Genomic DNA, 25,215 nt, shown 5'->3' with positions numbered 1-25,215 from the left:
TGGAGAAACCGCATTTCTACTAAAAATACAAAAATTATCTGGAAATGGTGGCGGGCACCTGTAATCCCAGCTACTTGGGAGGCTGAGGCAGGAGAATTGCTTGAACCCGGGAGACAGAGGTTGCAGTGAGCCAAGATTGCAATGCTGCACCAGCCTGGGTGAGAGTAAGGCTCTGTCTAAAATAAAATAATAAAAAAATAGAGACAGGGTATTGCTTTGTCACCCAGACTGGAGTGCAATGGTTTGGGTCATAGCTCACTGCAGCCTGGAACTTCTGGGCTCAAGCAATCCTCCTACCTCAGCCTCCTGAATAGCTGGGACTACAGGCACACAACATCCTGCCTGGCTAATTTTTGTATTTTTTGTGGAAAAAGGATCTTATTATATTGCCCAAGCTGGTCTCGAAGTCATGGGCTCAAGCTATATCCTCTTGCCACAAACTCCAAAAGTGCTGGGATTACAGGCAGGCGCCACTGCACCCAGCCTCCCTTTTCTATTGGTAACTACATCCCTGTTTTCCTTTGAGAAAACAGCCCTCCTTCACTTGTGATTGTTAAATTTAGGTGTCAATTTGACTAGATTAAGGAATACTTATGAGGTGTTTCCAGAAGAGATTAGCATGTGAATGTGAAGGGAGGAAGTGGGGAAGATCTGCCCTCAATGTGGGCAGGCACCACCCAATCAGCTCCCCCTAACCCACCATAGAACAAAAAACAGAGAAATAGCTGAGTTGGTCTCTCTCCTGGAGCTGAGATACTCTCCTCTTCTCCTGCCATGGACATCAGAACTCCAGCCTCTCTGGCCTTTGGACTCCAGCACTTACTTATACCAGTGGCCTCCTGGATTCTCAGGCCTTTGGCCTCGGTGTGAGAGTTACACCGTCAGCTTCTCTGATTCTGAGGCTTTCAGAGTTGGACTGAGCCAAGCTATGGCATCCCAGGGTCTCCAGCTTGCAGATGGCTCGCCGTGGGACTTCTTAGCCTACATAATCAAATAAGCCAATTCCCCCAATAAATTCCCTCTCCTCTATCTACCTATCCATCCATCCTATTGGTTCTGTCTCTCTGAAGAGCCCTGATTAATATTACTCTTAATTCCACATTTCAGGTGGGTTCTACAAGTGATCACATGACCTGTGTTTGGTCAGAGCCATAGTGATTTGGATATGTGACCTATCAGGGTATGACAGCTGAGATTCTGGCTGGACAAATCTGGAAAGAACCCCTCTTCACTGGGGTTGCTCACCTGTTAGTCCATAAGCCTGCTGCTATTTATGGTCACTTTTGCCACCACATGGGAAGAATCTGATTATTATTATTATTATTATTATTTTGAGACGGAGTCTCGCTTTGTCACCCAAGCTGGAGTGCAATGGCATGATCTCGGCTCACTGCAACCTCCCCCTCCTGGGTTCAAGCTATTCTCTCACCTCAGCCTCCTGAGTAGTCGGGATTACAGGCACCTGCCAAAATGCCGGCTAATTGTTTTATTTTTAGTACAGACGGGGTTTCACCGTGTTGGCCAAGCTGGTCTTGAATTCCTGACCTCAGGTGATTCACCTGCCTTGGCCTCCCAAAGTGCTGGGATTACAGGCACAAGCCACCTTGCCCGGCCCTCTTCCTCATCTTATAGTCACTGGTCCCATCATGGGAGCCCCACCCTGGTGACCTTATCTAATGCTAATTACCTTGAAAAGGCCCCACTTCTGATTCTCCTCAACATATGAACGTGGGGTTTCCAACAAATGAAATTTGCGCTGGGTGTGGTGGCTCACACCTATAATCCCAGCACTTTGGGAGGCCAAGGCAGGCAGATCACTTGAGGTCAGGAGTTCAAGACCAGCCTGCCCAACATGATGAAACCCCATCTCTACTAAAAATACAAAAGTTAGCTGGGCGCAGTGGCACGTGCCTATAATCCTAGCTAATTGGGAGGCTGAGGCAGGAGAATCACTTGAACCCAGGAGGTGGAGGTTGCAGAGCAGAGATTGCGCCACTGCACTCTAGCCCAGGTGACAGAACAAGACTCCATCAAGAAAGAAAGAGAGAGAGAGGGAGAGAGAGAGAGGGAGGGAGAGGGAGAGGGAGAGGGAGGGGGGAGAGAGAGAGAGAAAAGAAAGAAAGGAAAGGAAAGAAAGAAAGAAAGAAAGAAAGAAAGAAAGAAAGAAAGAAAGAAAGAAAGATGGGTAATACATTTAAACCATAGCAGTGCCCGTCACAGGGTTGTGGGGAGATTGAAATATGCTGTGTGGATACAACTGGGATATGTCACGTACTTTCTTTACCGATATTCAGCCCTCTGAGGGCCTCTGATATTCCCCTCCCCTAGGCTGCCTCCTCTAGGCCTATGATTCCAAAGGGTATGTGTGTGGGAAGCTCAGGCTGAGTACAGTAACTGGGTGTGTCTGGAGGGCTAATGCCCTGACTGCAGGGAAGTGGATCCAGGGGACACAGGGTTATAACCATGAAACAGACTGTACAACCCGGTACAGACACAGGGTTATAACCATGAAACAGATTGAGGATCCAGATGCCTTTGAATCCCAGCTCCACTGCTTCCCAGCTATGGCACCTTAGACAAGTCACTGTTTCCTCATATCTAGACTGGGAATGATAATGATAGGCTCTGCCTAGAGGGGCTATTATGAGATTAAATAAGCAATTGCATACCAAAGTGCTTAGAACAGTTCCTGGTAGAGAGTAAGGGCTCAATAAATTGGCAATTATTGTTATCTCCCTGGCCTTCCCCCACCCCAGGCACGTGAGACAAGTTTATACCAACAGTTCTCCCTCCCTCTCTTTCTCTCTCCTTCCCACCTGCCCTCTGTAACCCTATGTAACTGCCTTCAGAGAATACAATCAAACACAGATCCTTTTAGAAAAGCAGGTTTATTGGTCGGGCTGCTCACCAGGACACAGCAACGTGAGAGGTTCCCCAAGCCCACAGAAAACTGCATCTGCCCACAGCTCAGGCCCCTTCAGGCCATCAGCACCAAGGGACCTTGTCCCACAATCCCCAACCTCCCTCAGCAGAGGGGTCTTCAGCCATTCAGAGGAGAGAAGAGAACCGAGAAAGGGAAAAGGAAGAAAAAAAAAAAAAAAAAGCAAAGCTTTGTATTGTATAAAAGGTTTGTGTCCCCAGGCTCCCTCCCCCAATCCCTTAAAACAATGAACTGCAGTTCTAAAAAGCAGGGCAGAGAAGGTAAGGAGCAGGTGGGGGGAAGGAGGGAGCTCTCGGGGCCTCCCTTCAGGCTGTGACTGGGGAGAGAGGCTGTTCTTGCTTCTGACAAACCCCCTTTAATGGGGAGGAACAAGGGGACTCGTGTCTTGAGAACCTGGTCGTGTCTTGAGAACCCGGTCCAAACAGAATCAGGCCTCTGGACTGGGAGCAACACTCCCTTCACCCCCAAAGATTCAGGAAAAGCACCCCAAGGACAAGGAAACCAATGAGGTCTGGGCTAGCTCTGCAGCTTTAGGATACTAGCTCTAGGGAAGGATTTTTTCCTTTTTAAACAGCGTCTCACTTTGTTGCCTAGGATGGAGCACAGAGGCACCCTCATAGCTCACTGCAGCCTCAAACTCCTGGGCTCTGGCGATCCTCCCGCCTCAGCCTCCCAAGTAGCTGAGACCACAGGCACGTGCCACCATGCTCCTAGGGAAGGAGCTTGAGAAGAAACTGCCAGGAGTGAACCAGGGCTGGCTGCTCTGTGATGTTCTCTCCCCACCTCCCCTCCAGCTCTCAACTTGGTGGCAGGGCCGGCACCCTGCTCTCCCTCCTAACTCCCAGCCTGCTGCTGCCCCCTTCTGGGTCCCTAATTTTCTGGACTTTGAGAAATGGGCTGCCCCTGGGGGTGCCTCCGAGAGCCCATTTGAGGGATCGGGTGGGGCTGACCTCTCTGTCTTCTTTGGATCATCGCCTTCTCACACTGTCCTCCCTCTTGATTCTGAAAAATGGTCCTGCTGCCCATGGAGAACCACAGTAAGATAGATTTCTCATGCAGCTAGTGAGGGGACTTCTCTCTTCACCCATTTCCACCTTCTCCTATTTTCCTTTTTTTTCCTTCTGTTGAGATGGAGTCTCACTCTGTCACCCAGGCTGGAGTGCAGTGTTGCGACCTTGGCTCACTGCAACCTCCACCTCCCAGGTTCAAGCAATTCTCCCCACCTCAGCCTCCAAAGTAGCTGGGATTACAGGCATGCACAACCATGCCCAGCTAATTTTTGTAACTTTAGTAGAGATGGGTTTTCGCTTAGTAGAGATGGGGTGTTGGCCAGGCTGGTCTCGAACTCCTGACCTCAGGTGATCCACCCACCTCGGCCTCCCAAAGTGCTGGGGTTACAGGCATAAGCCACCAAGCCCGGCCGACCTTCTTCTATTTTTCCATTCTCCTTTCCAAAGCCATGGCCATGCGCTCCTGTGTACAGGTGCATAAACACATCAGTGTGCCATCCCTCACATGCATGTCGTTCCCCACCCCTCCTTCCCAGGGCTTCTCTTGGCTCCAGCGTTCCTCTGGGACCCTCTGCAGATACAGCCTGTGCTGGACCCCCAGCCAGGGTGAGGGCTCATTCTGCTCTGTCTTCCCCACTGCCTCAGTTTCCCCCAAAAGCTGCTTTCACGTCCTTCTAGTAGGGGGCCTCCCATGGGGGCAAGGATCCCCTTTAGGATTCAATCTTTCCTCTTTGGGCAGTTTTGGCTTTGAGTCCCCCAGGGATCAGGGTGAGAATGAAGAAGAGCTCAGTGAGCGGAATGACAGCAGCTGGGTGGGTGGTGTGGGGAGAGGCTGAGGGGAAGGCAGCCCCCCCAGGGGGGCCTAACCGTGGAATCACTGCAATTTCCTCTGAGATCCCGACTTGGACAACCAGGACAGGGATTGACCATTCCCTTCCCATTCCACTCGGACTGTGTCCAAGCGGGGGCTGTCCACTGCGGGGGCTGCCTCCCCATCGGGTCCTAACAGCTCTAAGACTGGGAGTGGAGTTCCTGGAGGTGTGGGGAGGGGGGCGTGTTTTCAATTTAGAAAAATCTCAGCCAGCTCGGGCCGAGAGAGAATGCGAAAGAGGAAGTTCGGAAGGAGCGAGGAATGGGGTGGGTGGCAGCGGGGGCGGCTCAGTCGCTGTCGCTCTTGTCCACCAGCACGGCGTCCGACTCCTCGGTGATCTCCAGCAGCGCGTGCACGTCGGGGCTGCTCCCGCGCCGCAGGTCGCCGGCCTCCCCGCGCTCCGCGCCGCCCTCGTCGTCGTCGGCGCCCACCTCCACCATCTCGGTGGCCTTGAGCACTTCCACCTGGCCCTCGCGGATCTTCTTGACGTGGAAGGTGAAGGGCGGCACCTTGTAGACCGCGGTCTTGGAGCGCGCGTACACCACGTGGTCGGGCGTGAAGGATTTGCGCAACTTGTCCCGCGACGTCTTCAGCTTCTCGCGCCGCTCGGCGGGCACCAGGCGCGTGCCCAGCTTGTTCATGCGCTTCTCCAGGGTGTGCCGCGTCTTCTCCAGGTTTTCCTTGGTCTTGAGGCGCGTCTTCTCCAGGTTCTCGCGGGTACGCACCTTGGTCTTCTCCATCTTCTCCTTGGAGAAGGCCTTCTTGAAGTCGTCCACGCGCCGCAGGCCGCTGCGCTTGATACGCTCTGCGCGGGACTCCTCAATAACCTCCTCAACCTCCACCGCCTCGTCCGACGACAGCTCCAGCGCCGCTGCGTCCTCCTCGGGCCGCTCGCCCTCGCCCAGCTCCTCGCCCTCCTTCTCTGGCAGCTCCTCCGACTCTTTCAGCGATTTGCTGATGCTCAGTTTGGCCGGCAGCTTCACTTCATCCTAAGGGAAGAGGAGAAGGGACATGAGAGGCGTCGGAGGAGGCGGATGTGGGCGAGCCTGAGTCAGGGTGGTGACGATCCTGGAGAGAGGGGAGCATGGGACGCTCGTGGTCCCCAGGAAACTGGCGGGCGCTCAATAAATGTGTGTAGGCTCACGCCTGTAATATTAGCGCTGTGGGAGACCGAGGCAGGAGGATGGCTTGAGTCCAGGAGTTCGAGACCAGCCTGGGCAACATATCACCCATCTCCGGCCCCCCAACCCCGCGTCGCCATTCTTTCTCTCTCTCTCTCCTTGTTTTTTTTTTTTTTTTTTTTTTTTTTTTTTTAACGGAGTCTCGATCTGTTGCCGAGGCTGGAGTGCAGTGGGCGCGATCTTGGCTCACCGCAACCTCCGCCACCCGGGTTCAAGCAATGCTCCTGCCTCAGCCTCCCGAATAGCTGGGATTACAGGCGCCCACCACCACGCCGGCTAAATTTTGTATCTTTAATAGAGACGGTGTTTCTCCATATTGGTCAGGCTGGTCTCGAACTCCCGACCTCAGGTGATCCGCCCGCCTCGGCCTCCCAAAGTTCTGGGATTACAGGCGTGAGCCACCGCGCCCGGCCTCGCGCCGCCATTCTCTAAAAAACATGTGCGTTGAACGAATGGTGACTAAACAGACCGCGGGAGCAGGGGACCAAACTTCGGGTCGGAGATGGGGTTGCGTAATAATTGCACTTGGGCTAAAATCTCTGTGGTCGTCCAACCCTGTCCTGATCCCTTTCCACCCGTAGATGATATTAAACCACTACGGCCCTCGGGAGACACAGCTCCACTTTGGAAATGGGCGGAGCGCCCTCTGGTGCCGCAAATCGCACACTGCCCGAGCCAGGCCGAAAAGCAAGTGGTGGGAGTGTCTGTTTAGGTTGAAAGCGGGTAGGGGTTTGAGCCCACAGCTGCACCTACCCACCCAAGCAGGTAAAGTAAAGGAAGTGCATTTCCTAGACTCAAGCTATTTCATTTTTTTTTTTTTTTTGAGATGGAGTCTCGCTTTGTCGCCCAGGCTGCAGTGCAGTGACACGATCTCTGCTGACTGCAACCTCTGCCTCCCAGGTTCAAGCAATTCTCCTGCCTCAGCCTCCTGAGTAGCTGGGACTGCAGGCATGCGCCACCACACCTGGCTAATTTTTTTGTATTTTTAGTAGACTCGGGGTTTCACCATGTTGGTCAGATTGGTCTCGAACCCCTGACCTCAAATGATCCACCCGCCTTGGCCTCCCAAAGTGCTGGGATTACAGGCATAAGCCACTGCTCCTGGCCTCAAGCTATTTCAGAACCAGCCTTAGAGATGGAGAACTGTGGTCCACCCTCCCCCACCTCCACCTTCTTTGACTCCTTCATACTGTTTGGCTCCACCAGTGGTCATTCTCCCCCTCCCCCACATTTAGAAATTGATATTGGAAAGAGGAAGAAGCTGGCTGGGAGCCACGGACATGTTTTCTCCCCAGTCTGGACATTTCTTCTGGTTGTGACTTCCCTACTTTGGGATAGAAGAGAGATTACTTTTCAATTCTTGCTTTCCCTACCCCCTGCCCCCAGCACAAAGCCTGAGCTCAGGGGTCTAGGAGTAGGATGGGTGGTCTCAGATTCCCCATGACCCTGGAGCTCAGAACCAGTTCTTTGCTTTTCTGTCTTCTCCTTGGAGGACTTAGCACCAGAACTGCTTTCCATTCCGGGAAGATTTTCCAAGATCTTGACTCTGGCCAACATTTCAGAATCTCTGGATCACTCCCTCCCCCACCTCCACCCTCATCAGAGAGCAGGGGAGGCTGAGCACAGAAAGGGAAAGGGCAGACCAAGATCATCAATAGGATCTCTTTGGCCCAGACTCCCTTTAGTGACTTCAAATGAAGGAACGAGAGATAGTCGCTTTTCTAAAGGGTTTTCTGAAGACCATTTCCCAGAATTATAAGAAAAATCCTGTCCCCTAAGAAAATAAGGCAACATAAACTGAGTCCTCTCACTGACACCACACACACACCCCTATACATAGGCTGCTCGGTATCTCTGCACCACCTGCTACAGAAATTCCTTCCCCAGCCCCCAACCTCTTTCCTCTTCCCTCCCATCAACATCCCCCCAGAGTTTCCTGGTTTACACTGAAAACTAGGAACACCCTCTCCCAACTTCCTTCCCTTCTTGTCAATAGCATTAGCAGGGACAAAGAGGGAATGCTGGCTCCACCTCTTCTCTCATCTGGGCATCAGCTCTGCTGGGCACCAAGCCACCTCCAGCTCTCTGTTACCCAACTACACCTCCCAGCAGGCAAGGTGACCCGGGCACAGGGCATGCTGGGACTTGTAGTCTCTACCTGCCATAGACGGCTTAGTGCAGATCATGGGCATCCTAGGGCATTTTGTTTATCCCTCTGCCTCTTATCATTCACTGAGGCATTGAAGGGTGTTTTCCTTGTTCTGAGTGTAGGAGAGTCTCAACTTCTCTTTGCATTCCCTCTGATTTCCAGTCATTCACTTTGGGGCTCCTACAATCACCCTTACCCTGCCTGCTACTGGAGTGCGTATCATTTAAGATTTATACATCATTGTAGGATCTAAACCCTCTTCATCCATCTCCACCCAGAATTTACCTGCAGCCCCAGTATATATATATATTTTAAAAAATTCAGCTCTGATCTTTCCTTCATAACCTCCCAGACTTAAAAACCCACCCACGCCCCACCAAAGGGTGGAGAGAGCCCCTCCTTTCACTAAACTCAGACAATGTGAATAGGCTAGGGAGGGATTAAGGGTGACAGGCAGGGAATAGTCAGGAAACAGCCCCAGCTGCTGGAAAACAAATCCACTTTGTCTCTCTGCCCTACCCCCAGCATCCCCCCCTTCTCCCCTACCCCTGCTGCCTGCTCCACCCCACCCCTAAAGGCTGAGCTGGCTGGTTTTCCTGGCCTGTGGCTTCCTAGATAAAGGTCTTTGCCAGCTGAACTTGGAAGTGAATGGGACTAGGGAGAGAGCTGCAGACTTCTTATAGCCAATGCCATCTTCCTAGTGCCTCATGAAAGGTCTCAAACTACAACATAAGGAAGCAATCCTAGTGAGAGGAGGTTTTTGTTTTTTTGTTTTTTTTTTGAGATGGAGTTTTGCTCTTGCTCCCCAGGCTGGAGTGCAATGACACGATCTCGGCTCACCGCAACATCCGCCTCCTAGGTTCAAGCAATTCTCCTGCCTGGGCCTCCCGAATAGCTGAGATTACAGGCATGTGCCACCACACCTGGCTAATTTTGTATTTTTAGTAAAGACGGGGTTTCTCCATGTTGATCAGGCTGGTCTTGAACTCCCAACCTCATGTGATTCGCCCTTCTCAGCCTCCCAAAGTGCTGGGATTACAGGCGTGAGCCACCGTGCCCGGCCTTTTTTTTTTTTTTTTTTTTTGAGACATGTTCTCACTCTGTCACCCAGGTTGGAGTGCAGTGGCGCAATCTCGGCTCACTGCAACCTCTGCCTCCTGGGTTCAAGCAGTTCTCCTGCCTCAGCCTCCCAAGTAGCTGGGATTACAGGCATGCACCACCATACCCGGCTAGTTTTTGTATTTTTTGGTAGAGACAGGGTTTCACCATGTTGGCCAGGCTGATCTCAAACTCCTGACCTCAAGGGATCCTCCCACCTCGGCCTCCCAAAGTGCTGGGATTACAGGCACGAGCCACCGCATCTGGCCATTTTTGTGTTTTTGTTTGTTTGTTTTGAGATGGGGTCTTGTTCTGTCAACCACGCTGAAGTGCAGTGGCATGATTACAGGTCACTACAGCCTCAACCTCCTGGGCTCTAGTGATCCTCCCACCTCAGCCTCCCAAGTAGCTGGAACTACAGGCGCACGCCACCATGCCCAGCTAATTTTTGTAGTTTTTGTACAGGCAGAGTCTCACTATGTTGCCCAGGCTGGTCTCAAACTCCTGGGCTCAAGTGATCCCCTTGCCTCGGCCTCCCAAAGTGCTGAGATTTCTCGCATGAGCCACTGTGCCTGGCCAAGGGGAGGTTTATTCCTGGATTTAGAAATCTCTCCAGACCAGTAAGGGATCTGGGGGCTCTAACCCCATTCATCGTAGGCTTCCCCTGGAGTGACGGCTTACACCATAGGAGCTGCCTTCTTGGTGGAAGGTCAGGGGACAGGAGACGAAACAACTTGAGCTGAATCCTGGGATGATGTCCAATAGGCTGGCTCTGGAGAGGGTATTTCACCATTAGCTTTTCCTCTCCACTCCAGGCCGGGTTTCCCCCATGACTCACAGCCTTGGAGTGCTGTCTTGGTCCCACCCATCTGCTTGCTGGTACAACCACCACAAACACAATCCAAAATCATCTCCCTCCACCCTGGGCACACAGGCCAGGCACCCTTGTCCCACCCCTACTTCTCTGGCAGAGCTCCTAAGCCAAAGGAAGGACCTCAGGGGATGGCAAGGAGGGACGGCTCTGCTTGTTCTGTTTCCCGTTTTTATTAAACAAAACCACCACTCCCAATAGGCTTGGTTTCCAGAGTTACCTTTAATGACCAGCTCTGAACAAAAGCATTACAGCTCCCCCTGCCCTTTGCCAAGCACACATAGCTCCTCAATCCTCGATGGATGCAGAGGAGCCACAGGGAGGCTCCCAGCCTCTTCCACTCCACCCCCCAACCCTGCTGTCTAAACTTGAGATCTGGCTTAGGAAGATTTTTATAAGATTATAATGTCATTGAGCACCTATTACACATCTGGCCCTTGGCCAGGCACTTCACATTTGTTAGGGAGAAGGGACAGATGCCACATGGGTCTGGGTAGGAGGCTCTCTTGACTTAAGGCTGACCAGCTCTAGGTCCCCAACCACTAACTGGGAATGGCTGGAGGAGACTGGAGAGGTAATTCAGAGACCCAGGATCTGCTTAGAGTGTATGTTAGAAGAGGGTGAAGAGGAGGGGAGAGGTGAAGGGGAGAGAAAGGTCTTTAAAATTCAGGACCTCTTCTAGAGGTTGCTAAGACAAGGAGATGAGAGACCCCAAGGGCAGAAGTGTCCCTCCCTTCTGCTCTAGCGTGCATTCTTGGCAGGGGTGAAATTGCGTCCAAAAGGGTGAAAACTGATTCTTGGAGATTGGGAGGGGACTTAGATATCACAATGATTTGTGCCACTCCCAAGAGCCACAGTACATAAACAGATATACAGTTTATCTATTGTTTTAACATTTCATGAGGGAGATGAACAGCTTGGTTAAAAATATCTGAAAGGGGCCGGGTGCTGTGGCTCAAGGCTGTAATCCCAGCACTTTGGGAGGCCAAGGTGGGCAGATTACGAGGTCAGGAGATCGAGACCATTCTGGCCAACATGGTGAAACTCCGTCTCTACTAAAAATACAAAAATTAGCTGGGTGTGGTGGCACGAGCCTGTAATCCCAGCTACTCGGGAGGCTGAACCAGGGAGGCGGAGATTGCAGTGAGCCAAGATCGTGCCACTGTAATCCAGCCTGGCGACGGAGTGAGACTCTGTCTCAAAAAAAAAAAAAAAAAAAAAAAAAAAAAATTGAAAGGGCCGGGGTGGTGGCTCATGCCTGTAATCCCAGAATTTTGGGAGGCCAACACGGGCAGATCACCTGAGGTCAGGAGTTCGAAACCCCGTCTCTACCAAAAAATACAAAAACTAGCTGGATGTGGTGGCACATGCCTGTAATCCCAGCTACTTGGGAGGCTGAGGCAGGAGAATCACTTGAACCGAGGAGGTGGAGGTTGTAGTGAGCCGAGATCACTCCACTGCACTCCAACCTGGGTGACAGAGTAGGACTATGTCTCAAAAAAAAAAAAAAAAACAAAAACTAAAAGGTCTCTATATGGGAGTGATTATGAAAACAACAACAACCATCAACAACAAAAACTGGCTGGGTGAGGTGGCTCACACCTGTAATCCCAGCACTTTGGGAAGCTGAGGTGGGAGGATCACTTGAGCCCCAGGAGTTCAGAACCAGCCTGGGCAACACAGTCCAACCCCATCTCTAAAAAAAATTTTTTTAACATTTTTTTTTAAGTTGAGAAACACTGCTATAGGAAGGCCAGAGGTCCTGAGCCAGAGCCAGCTAGAATGTCCCCCTCCTGGCCTCTGTGAGTTGGCAGCTTTTGGGCACCCCACCCAAGGCAGAATCTGGCAAACATAAGCGATCTCTTTGCAAAGCATTTTCTAAAAGAAACTGGAAAAAATACATGTAAATGTTTTCCTCAGCTGCAGGGAGTGGGTGGAGAGGGCACAGAACAGACCCCAGGCCTGGGCCTCATGATGGCCCTCTCCAAAGAGGCTTTGAGCCAAACTGGGTTGTCCCTCAGGAGGAGGCAGCAGGGGGAACGGCAGAACCAGAAGCCATGCGTCTTCATGCTAGGCAGCCTTCGGGTGCAGCTTAAGTGTGGGGGAGCATTTACTACTAAAAACAGAAACCAAGAAGTGGGGAGGCCCCTTCCATTCCCCTCCCATCCCCACTATATACATCCCATTCTCCTGAACTCTGCATAATGCCAGTGTTCTCACAGTACCCGGCACCCGTCCACAGTGGGCAGTGACTGGAGATGGTGGCCCTCCTGGCAGTGATCACCACCAGGCTGTGGGCTGACAGTGGACTGAAGAGATACCCCACGCCCACAGAACGGGATCCAGGAGACCCTAAACACTCCCACCGGCTGTCGGCTCCTCTGGGGTGGGCCGGGGCCCAGGCTCTGGGTAATATGGCAGTGCCCTAGGCGTCTGGTCAAAGGGTGGGAGCTCAGGCACTGTCTCAGGCTTCAGGTCAAAGGGCTCAGTCTCAGGCAGGTCAAAAGGCACGATCTTGGGTGTGGCCAGGTCAGAGGGTGCATTCGGCTTCTTCTTGGGCTAAGATGAGGAAAAGGGGTTTAAATGGGGCTTGGGGTGGGTGCAAAAGGAGTTGAGAAAAAAGGGCCTTGGTGGCATGCAGAGTAGGGGCTGGTGAGTAGGGAGGGGAGCACAATGTATTAGGATGGAAATAAACCACTTTTTTTTGTTTTTGTTTTTTTAGAAATGGGGGTCTTGCTCTGTTGCCCAGGCTGTAGTGCAGTGCACAATCATAGCTCACTGCAGCCTCCAACTCCTGGGCTCAAGCAATCTTCTTACCTCAGCCTCCCAAATATCTAGGACTACAGGTGTGTACCATCAAACCCGGCTAATTTTTTTTTTTTTTTTTTTGATAGAGACAAGGTCTCACTATGTTGCCCAGGCTAGAAACTATTTTATTTTATTTTTTTGAGACAGAGTCTCACTCTGTTGCCCAGGCTGGAGTGCAGTGGCACGATCTTGGCTCACTGCAACCTCCACCTCCCAGGTTCAAGTAATTCTCCTGCCTCAGCCTCCCGAATAGCTGGGATTACAGGTGCATGCTACCACGCCCAGCTAATTTTGTACTTTTAGTAGAGACCGGGTTTCACTGTGTTGGCCAGGCTGGTCTTGAACTCCTGGCCTCAAGCGATCCTCTTGTCTCGGTCTCCCAAAGTGCTGGGATTACAGGCGGGAACCACTGCGCCTGGACTATTTTATTTTATTTTTTTTGAGATGGAGTCTCTCTCTATCGCCCAGGCTGTTAAACTGTAGTGCAGTGGCGTGATCTCTGATCTTGGTTCACCGCAACCTCCGCCTCCTGGGTTCAAGCGATTCTCCTGCCTTGGCCTCCCAAGTAGCTGGGATTACAGGTGCGTGCCACCATGCCCAGCTAATATTTTGAAATTTTAGCAGAGATAGGGTTTCACCATGTTGGCCAGGCTGGTCTTGAACTTCCTGACCTCAAGTGATCTGCCCTCCTTGGGCTCCCAAAGTGCTGGGATTACAGGCATGAGCCACCATCATGCCTGGCCTAGAAACTCATTTTAAATGCTTCATCAAGAGGGCCCTGGGAGCTGGGCACAGTGGCTCATGCCTATAATCCTTGTAATCCCAGCACTTTGGAGGCCAAGGTGGGTGGATCCCTTGAGCCCAGGAGTTCAAGACCAGCCTCAGCAACATTGCCCAGGTCTCTGCAAAAAATAATGTTAGTGGGGCCTGTTGGCACACGCCTGAAATCTCAGCTACTCGGGAGGCTGAGGCAGGAGAATCACTTGAACCAGGGAGGTGAAGTTTGCAGTGAGCTGAGGTCCAGCCACTTCACTCTAGCCTGGGCGACAGAGCAAAAGTCTGTCTCAAAAAGGAAAAAAAAAAAAAAAAAAAGAGGTCCCTGGGGCCAAAAGGGGTGGGGCAAACTCAAGCCCAAGAATTAATAAACACAGCTTCAATTGAGCCCCTCCCTTCCTCCCTCTACAATATTCCCCAGTCCCATTCTTGGGCTTCCATCTCCAATCCTTCCCCAGCCATAATCATAGGAAGACTATGGAGGCTGCTAGGGGTGGATAAGGAGTTTTCTAAGGGGCTAGTTGTTGGATTATAACTGGGGAGGCTCAGATGAGTAAATACAAAGGCACACAACTTCACTGTCTTCAGAGTCAGACTCTGCCAATCCCAGTTTTGTTGTTTTTTTTTTAGACGGAGTCTTGCTCTGTCACCCAGGCTGTGGAGTATAGTGGCGTGATCTTGGCTTACTGCAACCTCTGCCTCCTGAGTTCAAGTGATTCTCCTGCCTCAGCCTCCCTAGTAGCTGGGATTACAGGTGTGTGCCACCACGCCCGGCTAATTTTTTTTGTATTTTTGGTAGAGACGGAGTTTCGCCATGTTGGCCAGGCTGGTCTTGAACTCCTGACCTCAAGTGGTCCACCCACCTCAGCCTCCCAAAGTGCTGGGATTACAGGCATGAGCCAGTGTGCCCAGATTAATCTGTTTTCATTCTTCCCTGGGGTAGGGTGGACACAGGATGCTACCCCAAATGAGGAGAGGGATAGGCATGGAAGAGGGACATCCTGGCAATTTCCCTTTGGCCACGTCCCCACCTTCTGTCTCCCTTGCCACCCCTCCCTCTTGCTACCACTTAAGATATCATACACTAAAATGCACAGAGAAATCAGGATCCAAAACCAAGCTCTATTTTTTTTTTTTAAGATAGGGTCTCTCTATGCTGCCCAACCTGGCTTCAAACTCCTAGTCTCAAGCAATCTTCCTGCCTCAACTTATTGAGTAACTGGGACTACAGGCACACATCACTGTGCCTGGCAAAACCAAGCTATTTTTATGACAGGTGAGCCTATGTCCTGGGACCTCTGGACCTCTGCGGCAGCCCCCAACTCTCTCTCCTGAGGGGCTGAGTTGCCGAAGACTATAGGCTTCTTGCTTTGAGCAATCAGACGCCAGGCGAGAGGGACACTTGGCGGCACTATTGGACTCAGGCAATAGCAGTATTTGATAAAGCCTGTAGTCTCAAAAAAACAAAGCAGCAGGTCCCAACCTCCCCTGCAGGGTACAAGGAGGAGGTGGGAGTGGCAGAGAGGCTGAAGAGAAAGGGAAACAACATGTCCCTCTCCTAGGTATGTGTGGAGTCCCTGCCAGGGCACACCACGGCTGACCAGGAGCTCCACTCCTCCCCTACGCCCCTCCCCTCCCCAACACCCCTCCTTTCCCCCACTTTTCTCCCCTACACCCCTCCCCTCCCCTACACCTCTCCCCTCCCACTGTCACCAGGCCAGGTGACCACACATTGCCTCTACTTCAGCACTCACAAGGCTAAGCAGCCAATGGCCACCAATGCTGGCCACTCATAGCCAACGCCGCACACACAAACACCCATACACACGCAAAGCAGCCCCAGGGCCAGGACTGTGCAACTAACTCCCTCAGCAAGTGTCGGAGCCACAGCTAGCCCTAGCTTTGTCAGGGCTAGTCTTCACTCAGCTTTCTGCTGCAGAGCCCAGAACGGAAGGAGGGGGTGGGGAGCAGTGAGTGTAGCGGAAGGGTACACCTGGGTTCTGGCTCCAGTTTGACTCCCAATCACTTGAGTGACAATAGGCTAGTGACTTCCCCTCTCTGGGCCTCAGCTTCCTAAACCACAAAATGAAGGAGTTGAAGCTGATTATTTGCAAAGTGTCTTCTAGCTCAAGAAGTGTATAATGAGGCCGGGTGCGGTGGCTCACGCCTGTAATCCCAGCACTTTGGGAGGCCGAGGCAGACGGATTGCTTGAGCTCAGGAATTGGAGACCCTAGGCAATGTGGAGAAACCCCATCTCCACCAAAAAATACAAAAATTAGCTGGATGTGGTGGTGCATGTCTGTAGTCCTAGCTACTTGGGGGCCTAAGGCAGGAGGAATGCTTGAGCCCGGACGGCAGGGGCTGCAGTGAGCCGTGACAGCTGCCACTACATTCCAGCCTGGGCAACAGAGTGAGACCCTGTCTCAGAAAAACAAAACAAAACAAAAAACAAAAAACAAAAAAAAAAAAAAAGAAAAGAAAAGAAAAAATTTTTAAATGCTAATGACAGAATGATGAAATATTCACAATGTTATATTTCCAAAAAAAAAAAATGGCCCAAGCCACTCCTACTTCTGAGGTTAGTTGCTTAGCAATAATATCCCCTCCCCTCTTGCTATCAGTTGCCCACTCTTTGTTGTCTCCTCATGCTTTTGACTTTGATCTTTACAATATGAAAAATAAAAATAAAAAGGCCGCGTGGCTCACGCCTGTAACCCCAGCACTTTGGGCGGCCAAGGCAGGAGTATCACTTACGCCCAGGAATTTGAGACCAGCCTGAGCAACAGTGGGGACCCTCTAGAAAAAAAATTTAGGCTGAGCACCGTGGCTCCCACCTGTAATTCCAGCACTTTGGGAGGCTGAGGCAGGTGGATCACCTGAGGTCAGGAGTTCGAGACCAGCCTAGCCAACATGGTGAAACCCCGTCTCTGCTAAAAATACAAAAATTAGCCAGGTGTGGTGGCGCATGCCTGTAATCCCAGCTACTTAGGACAGTGAGGCATGAAAATTGCTTGAATCCAGGAGGTGGAGGTTACAGTGAGCTGAGATCACGCTACTGCACTCCGGCCTGGGTGACAGAGCAAGACTCTGTCAAAGAAAGAAGAAAGAGAGAGAGAGAAAAGAAGGAAAGAAGAAGGAAAGAAGGACGGAAGGAATTTAAAAATTAGCTGGGCATGGTGGCTTGTGCCTGTAGCACCAGCTACTTGGGAGGCTGAGATGGTGAGATGGGAGGATTGCTTGAGCCTAGGAGTTTGAGGCTGCAGTGAGCTGCGATACCACCACTCCAGCCTGGGCTGCAGAGCTAAGATCCTTTCTCAAAAAAAAAGGGAGGGAGGAACCCAGGGATAGCATGATTTCCTTTCGTCTTGGGAATACCCCTAAAAATACCCTCCCTGCTTTGGACCCAGTGACCAGGAAAAACAACCCAAACTCAGTTTGGGAGGAAGGATGTACTATGCATACTCTCCATGGCCGCTGGGTTTTAGGGATGAAAGGGACCAAAGCCCTGGGTTGAGAATATTTTTGGACAAAGGTTTGGGGTTCTTCTAGAGCAAGGTAGTCCTAATTTGCGTTGAATCCAGGAAAGAGGTACAGGTTGGATTGCGATTTGGGGAGGAGAAGCCATCAGGCTCTCGTTCCAGCCCTGGTGCCCTACCCTTTAATGCCCATGAGACACCTAATCCCTTAAATGCTTCCTGGCCCTTATCCCCAAGCACTTGGAGCAGGTCTGATGGGCCTTTGCTGCTGGTCCATATGTAGGTCACTGACTTTGCCTCCTCAAAACTGCTCCAGAACACATTTTCAGTCATGAGCCGCATAGCAACGTTTCAGTCAACAGACGGCATACACAACTGTGGTCCCATAAGATTGTAATGGAGGCTGGTTGTGGTGGCTTATGCCTGTAATCTTAGCACTTTGGGAGGCCAAGGCAGGTGGATTGCTTGAGGCCAGGAGTTCGAGACCAGCCTGGCCAACATGGTGAAACCCTGTCTCTATTAAAAATACAAAAATATTAGCCAGGCATGGTGGCTCACACCTGTAAATCCCAGCTACTCGGAAGGCTGAAGAAGAACAATTGTTTGAACCTGGGAGGCAGAGGGGTTGCAGTGAGCCAAGATCATGCCACTGCACTCTAGCCTGAGCAACAGAGCGAGAACTTGTCTCCAAAAAAAAAAAAAAAAAGATTGTAGTGGAGATAAAAAATTCCTATCACCTAATAACATTGTAGCCATCATAATGTGTTAGTGAAATGAATTACTCAAGTGTTTATGGTGATTGCTGGTGTAAACAAACCTGCTGCACTACCAGTTGTATAAAAGTCTAGCCCATACAATTATATACAGTACATAATACTTGATATTGATAAGACATGACTGTGTTACTGGTTATGTATTTACTTTACTATACTATTTTTTTGAGACAGAGTCTTGCTCTCTTGTCCAGGCACAACCTCCATCTCCCAGGTTCAAACGATTCCCCTGCCTCAGCCTCCCAAGCAGCTGGGATTACAGGCACCCACCACCACACCCACTTAATTTTTGTATTTTTATTTAGAGATGGGGTTTCACCATGTTGGCCAGGCTAGTCTCTAACTCCTGACCTCAAGTGATCTACCTGCCTCGGCCTCCCAAAGTGCTGGGATTACAGGTGTGAGCTACCGTGCCATGGCTATTGCACCTTTTCTATGTTTAGACACATTTAGATACACAAATACTTACCATTGTGTTATAGTTGCCTACAGTATTCAGTACATTAACATGCTGTATAGGTTTGTAGCCTAGGAGCAATAGGCTGTATCATATAGCCTAGGTGTGCAGTAGGCTATACTGTTTAGGTTTATGTAAAGTTACTCTATGATGTTCACACAGTGAGGAAATGGCCTAACACTGCATTTCTCTGAACATATCTCAGTCATTAAGCAATGCATGACTGTATTTCCTTTTTTTTTTTTTTGAGACCAAGTTTCGCTCTTGTTGCCCAGGCTGGAGTGCAATGGTGCGATCTCGGCTCACCGCAACCTCTGCCTCCTGGGTTCAAGTGATTCTCCTGCCTCAGCCTCCTGAGTAGCTGGGATTACAGGCATGTGCAACCACGCCTGGCTAATTTTGTATTTTTAGTAGAGACGGGGTTTCTCCATGTTGGTCAGGCTGGTCTCGAACTCCCCACTTCAGGTGATCCGCCCACCTCGGCCTCCCAAAGTGTTGGGATTACAGGTGTGAGCCACCGCGCCCAGCCCCGTATTTCCATTTTATCCCCACTTTCTGGATCTAAAAGAGCCCTACTCTCCAAATTGTTGCCTGGAGGGATGGTTAATGGGTACAAAAATACAGTTAGATAGAAGGAATAAGATCTAATGTTCAGTAGCACAATAGGGTGATAGAGTTAACAGAAATTATTGCGTATTTCAAAATAATTAAAGGAGTGGAATTGGGATGTTCCTAACACGAGGAAATGATAAATGCTTGATATGACGGATACTCTAATTACCCTGATTTGATCATTATACATTGCATACTTGTCTCGAAATATCACATGTACTCCAAAAATATGTACAACTATTATGTATCCATAGTAATTAAAAATAAAGCCTTTTTAAGTTTAAAAATAAACAAACTGGATGCACGTGGTAGCTCATGCCTGTAGTCTCAGCACTTTGGGAGGCCCAGGCAGGAGAACTGTTTGAACCCAGGAGTTTGAGATCAGCCTGGGCAACTAAGTGAGACCCCGGACTCTACAAATATGAAAAAAAACAATTTGCCGGGCACGGTGGTGGGCACCTGTAGTCCTAGCTACTCGGGAGGCTGAACCAGGAGGATCACTTGAGCCCAAGAGTTCGAGACTGCAGTAAGATATGACTGTGTCACTGCACTCCAGCTTGGGCAACAGAGTGAGAACTTGTCTGAAAAACAAAACCAAAAAACCCCAAAAAACAAATTGTTGCCTGGAAGAATTGGCTCTTTAATGATCATAGCTCCACTCATCTGCATGGTATTTTATTTTATTTATTGTTGTTGTTATTATTATTATTATTATTTTTTTTTTTTTTTGAGATGGAATCTCACTCTGTCGCCCAGGCTGGAGTGCAATAACACGATCTTGCTCACTGCAACCTCTGCCTCCCAGGTTCAAGCCATTCTTCTGCCTCAGCCTCCCGAGTAACCAGGATTAGAGGTGCTCACCAGCATGCCCGGCTAATTTTTGTATTTTTAGTAGAGAGGGGTTTCACCATGTTGGCCAGGCTGGTCTCGAACTACTGACCTCAAGTGATCCACCTGCCTCGGCCTCCTAAAGTGCTGGGATTACAGGCACGAGCCACCTAGCCCGGCCTCTGCATGGTATTTTAGAGCAACTGCCTCTATATTCACAATCTGGCCTGATCGTCCTGCAACCCTCAGTCCATTAACTCCTATAACTAGTAGAATTCACTTCTCTCATTTACTAGCTGTTGCTAGCCAAGTGTCGCCTGATAGAATGCGATGTCAAACCGCTAGGTTTTGTTTGGGAGACAGGGAAGGAAATGCCAGAGAAGGGCAGTAATGACTCAGAAGTGAGTTTAAGATGAGGGCTGTGATACCTTGGGGTGGGAGGTGCTGAATTTCGTGTGTGTGTGTGTGTGTGTGTGTGTGTGTGTGTGTGTGTGTGTTCAAATGCGAACTTAAAGCTGTGAAATCATTAAGTCTAGAAGTTCCCTGAATATGGGGTGGGGCCATACAAGGGATTCCCTCCTTTTCTCCCCAGGAATAGGGTATGGAAGGCCAGATGTCTCCATCCCACAACGGGGGCCTTCCCATCCCTTGGTGTTCTCCTCTGCCCCACCCCCACTGCCACATCATCACCTCCCACCCCTGTAGTGGGGAATACAGCATCCCTTCCCCTATGGCCCCTCCAGAGAATTCACACCATCCCAGGAAACTTTCTCCAAATCTCTGTCTCTTTGCCTGGCCACCCAAGCATCCTCCCCCTTCAGCCGGACTTTACCATAAATGCTGCTGCCCCCAATCTTCCCTAATAGGCCTGCCAAGGCACAGAGCTATTTTTACCTCCTTCCCTTCTCAGGCCTGCAGACCTCTGGGAGGAGCAGGAGCAGCCTCTGCTTTCCTCCAGCAGCCGGGTCCCCACCTGGAACATCTGCTCTGCAGCTCAGGGAAGTTCTGCTTTCCCAAGCCTCACCCCATTTGCTGGAATCTTTTCCTTACGTCTGAAGTCTTCCCCAGGTTGGGACCATTTCAGTTCTTAGTTATTCCCTCTGTGGGTTTGGGACTCCATTTGAGCTACTCTTACTACCTCAACTCTCTGTCACCCACTGGCCTTGGTTTAGTGCAGATGCATTTGAAGCCACCTGTGATTAGAACCCATTCCCTCCCACCCCCTAAAATATAGACATATCCCTGCAGATTGCTGGAGAGGGCAGAACAGGGGGATGCCAGTGGCCTCTGCAGAGAAGTCTTTCTCCCTCCATACCTTTCCCTCTTCTCTCAGAATCTCCATCTTTGGCATAGGGAATTTTACCTCGAGGCCAAGACTTTTCCCAGGTTCTATGGTCTGGGACAGTTAGCGTGAGAAGGGTCACCCCTCGAGCTCTTCATGGTGGCCCTCAGCCACACCAGGCTCTGGAGGAAATATAGAGCTGGCTTGCTGTCCCAGACCCCTGTCTTGTTCCGCTCCTCTCAATGTCCCCAGTACTAAGCAGGTCTCTTAAAAAACATCAAAAGCCCCCCTCTCATCCTGCGTCCTCCAAGCAGTTAGACTAAGTGGAAATAGCTCTGGGCAAACATTTTCTATCTAAATAGTGCTTAAGTAGGGGAAGTAAAGCTTTTTAAAAGCCACGTATATGCCTCCTGGGAGGAGTCTGTCATCCGTGGGTAAGGGTGGGGAGGGGGACAAGTGCCACTTCTGCCTCTGTCCCACCACCTCAGATAGGTACCAGCTGACCCACCTTTCTGTCTCTACTCTTCCCAGATACTTGTCCTGATTTGCATCTATCTTAACTCCTCCTGGGGAAACCAAGCCAAGGACCCCCTCGCCTCACCCCAGATGGTCACTCTGAACCCGGCTCGACCAGGCCCCAGAGCAGTCAGCAGAGCCACAACTCCCGGAAAGGGGTCTTCTAACTTGGAGGGTGTGGGAAATCCAGCCTTCCCTTTCTTTCCATTCCCTTCAGCAGGGAGAGGAAGGGGAGAGGGGAGCATAGACTAACCCCCCTGCCCCACACGATCCCGCCTCCCTGGGGTTAGGAGCATCGGCAGGCCTTTGGGAGGCGGGGAGGAGCCAGGCTGGAACACTTCCCGCCCAGCCCAAAATCTCATCCCCGATGGCACTGCGGAAGCGGCGTGGAGAGGAGCAGCATAGAAACCCGAGACTCCCAGGTTTATTGGGGGTTATGATCCAAAAGCTACATTTTTATCCAAGTGTGAGGAATGGGGAGAGGTGCAAAGAAAGCAACAAGTGGCCCCGGGCGGAGCCGGGGGGTGGGGGCGCCAGCCTCTTCCCGCCGGCTGCGCTGCTGCGCCTGGCCCCCGCCCCCGCAGGCATGCGGGGTGATTCACCTCGCCCAGACTGCGCCCAGACCGCCGGACCCCGCAGGGGCTGTCCACCCACTCCACCAGCCCCTGTTGCACTCCTGACGCCCACTCTTCCCCGCCCAGCCCCGCCCGCTTCCAGGAGGCCCAGGGTGCCCGCGCGCCGCGGGTGAGGGTGTCCTCAAGGGCCTGAAAATGCCTGGTGGCCAGGAGCAGAGAGCAGCGAGGGGACAGGGGTGGGCCGCCGAGGCCGATGTGGGGGCGCGGGGGCGCAGGGTCTGGGGAGGAGGTTGGCGGTCGCGTTCCCCGCTTGGCACAGCCCCTGCTGGTGCGTGCCTGAGCCCTGAATCACCCGCTATATCAGGCCCGCAGGCGCAGAGGCCCCAGGCCCGGGCCCCGCAGCCAGTGTCCGCTTACAGCGGACCCCAACGATCGCCAGGGACCCCTGAATTTCCTAGAAACTTCCCCCAAGTAGGAAGAAGTTTGACAGAGCCAATTAGGGAGGGAGCGGTCTGCGAGGGGCAGCGTCCTCGAGTCCACCCGCTAATTCGGTTCTGCTACAAGTTTGGGACCGGAGGGAAGGATCTGAGTGGGGCGGTTCGAGGTGCAGAGCGCGCCCCTCTACGAGCCCCAGGAGTCCTCCGCTCCCTCCACCCCATCCCACCCCAGCCGCGCTCACCGGAAGGAGGGTGGATCTCCCGGGCGCCCGGGCCAGGCTGGGAGGGGAGCAGCGCCACAGGCAGGTCTCCCCACCCCAACTCCCAGGCAGGGGACGCGGGCCGGGCGCGGGAGCTCTGGGCGCCTTCCGCCCCGTGGGCTCACCTGGTAGATCATGACTTTAAAGTTGCGGCGCCGCAGCAGCTCGGCCTCGTTGACTTCCAGCTTCTTGATCTGCCCCGCCTGGCGCTCCAGGCTGCCGCGCACGGTCTTCACGTTGACGCTGACCTTGCGCACCTTCTCCAGCAGCTTGCTCACCGTATTGCTCGTGGTGGCGTGCGCCTTGCCCAGCTTGCTCAGCTCGCCCTGGATGCTCTGCACTGCGCCCTCCATCTCCGCCTGCCGCTCCTCCAGCTGTGCTTGGGTCAGCTGGATCTGGTCTACGGCCCCGATGATTTTGTCCAGGAGGCTCAGCACCAGCACGCCGTTCACCTGGTCCGACTTGATCAGCTCTTCTGAGCCGGCCCCCGACGGCTCCTCTGCTGCCTGAGCCCCAGCGGAGGAAGGCTCCGGGGCCTCGGCGTCGGGGTAACCGGGAAGCGGCCGCTCGACAATATAGAGCGTGGGGTCCTCCATGGCTACCCGGAGCCGTGCAGGACCGGCCGGGTGGAGCTGGAGCTGGAGCGGGAGACCCGGAGAGAAGCAGGAGCGGAAGGGGGGAGAGCTAGCGGGCGAGAGCGGAGAGCAGAGGAAACTCGAGCCACGTCCGTGCGCACCGGGACAGCGGCCAGAACTGCTGGGCGGGGGATCGGTGAGCTCCCCAGCTCCCGGGCCAAACTCCGGAGTCTGATCGCTGATTGGCTGGCCCCACCCCAGAAAGGGAGGAACCAGGGCAGAAGGGGAGATCGACGAGGCGGGGCGGCGGAGGGGGACCCAAGAGCCGAGCGCCCCACCCTTCCCGGGATGGTTGGAATAGTTGGAGCGGGAGACTAGGGCCTCCGCTGGCGGCGGGAGCGGGACGGGCGGAGGAATGCGAGCTGAGGAACGGAATCAGGTTCTAAGAGTGTTGCTCTCTGTTCCCCTCTCTTGAATTGCTCATCCGGAAATCCTCAAGATCTGGGAGTCGGGTGGACCAGGAGATTCTGAAATTATAGGCAAAATCTTGTATTTGCCTTTACCTAGTTTTTGAGCGCAAAAGGACCCTTGCCCTTTACAATATTTTCTAAGAGGCCTCTCGGATTTCCTCATCACCAACCCCAACCAGGTTACTAACTCAGGGGTAAGCTTAGGGGGTTGTTTGTGGGCGGGGGGGGGAGAAAGAGAGAACGTACTTGGGGTCACGGTGGTGGTGAAGGGCTGCGAAGCTCCTCTAAGTTCTTTTTAGAATTGCCCTAACAGAGTAGAATTAAGATGGGCAATCAAACAGAAAATAAAGCCCACCTCCCAACCCCCCTTTTTGAGACAGGGTGTCACTCTGTCACCCAGGCTGGAGTGCAGCGGTCCGATCACAGTTCACTGCAGCCTCGACCTCTTGGGCTCAAGCAATCCTCCCACTTCAGCCTCCTGAGTAGATGGGCGCTTGCCACCACGCCCAGCTAATTTTTTTCAATTTTTATTTTTTTCAATTTTTTTTTTTTTAAGAGACGGGGTATACACTATTTTGACCAGGCTGGTCTCGAACTCCTGAGCTCAAGTGATCTGCTGGTTTCAGCCTCTCAAAGTGCTGGGAGCCACCGCGCCTGGTGTAAAGCCCTTTTTAAAAGCCCACCTCTCTTAGGCCAGGGGCGGTGGCTCATGCCTGTAATCCCAGCACTTTGGGAGGCCCAGGCGGGTGGATCACGAGGTCAGGAGTTCAAGACCAGCCTGGCCAAGATGGTGAAACCCCGTCTCTGTTACAAATACAAAAATTAGGCCGGGCGCAGTGGCTCATTTTGGGAGGTGGAGGTGGGTGGATCACCTGAGGTCGGGAGTTCGACCTCAGCCTGACCAACATGGAGAAACCCCATCTCTACTAAAAATACAAAATTAGCCAGGCGTGGTAGCGCATGCCTGTAATCCCAGCTATTCGGGAGGCTGAGGCAGGAGAATCACTTGAACCCGGGGGGCAGAGGTTGCAATGAGCTGAGATTCGCGCCATTGCACTCCAGCCTGAGTGGAATTCTACAGAGTAGAATTCCTCTTTTTTCCAAAAGCTTTTTCAATCCTTAGTAGAAGGAATTTAAATTACTTTAATACATTTCTCCTAAATTCTAAAGTAAGTTGGTAATCTGCCAGTTGGTAATCCATTGTCTGAGTGCAGACAGAGTGAGACTCTGTCTCAAAAAAAAAAAAAAAA

At 51.9% G+C, this 25,215-nt stretch overlaps 1 protein-coding gene across 1 annotated transcript; it reads right to left on the bottom strand.

Annotated features, from left to right (window-relative positions):
* Positions 1-2,869: 2,869 nt before the first annotated feature.
* Positions 2,870-23,926, bottom strand: CAVIN1 (caveolae associated protein 1). The gene is made up of 2 exons (XM_016931785.4): positions 23,046-23,926; positions 2,870-5,811 (listed from the first exon to the last, which is right to left on the bottom strand). Exons 1-2 carry the CDS (start codon positions 23,514-23,516, stop codon positions 5,110-5,112), a joined length of 1,173 nt encoding a protein of 390 aa, XP_016787274.1. The 5' UTR covers positions 23,517-23,926; the 3' UTR covers positions 2,870-5,109.
* Between the last annotated feature and the right edge of the window lie 1,289 nt (positions 23,927-25,215).

The sequence above is a fragment of the Pan troglodytes genome, chromosome 19 (genome assembly GCF_028858775.2).
Source record: "Pan troglodytes isolate AG18354 chromosome 19, NHGRI_mPanTro3-v2.0_pri, whole genome shotgun sequence".
Taxonomy (NCBI): Eukaryota; Metazoa; Chordata; class Mammalia; order Primates; family Hominidae; genus Pan; species Pan troglodytes.
This window is presented reverse-complemented; position numbering and strand designations above follow the sequence as displayed.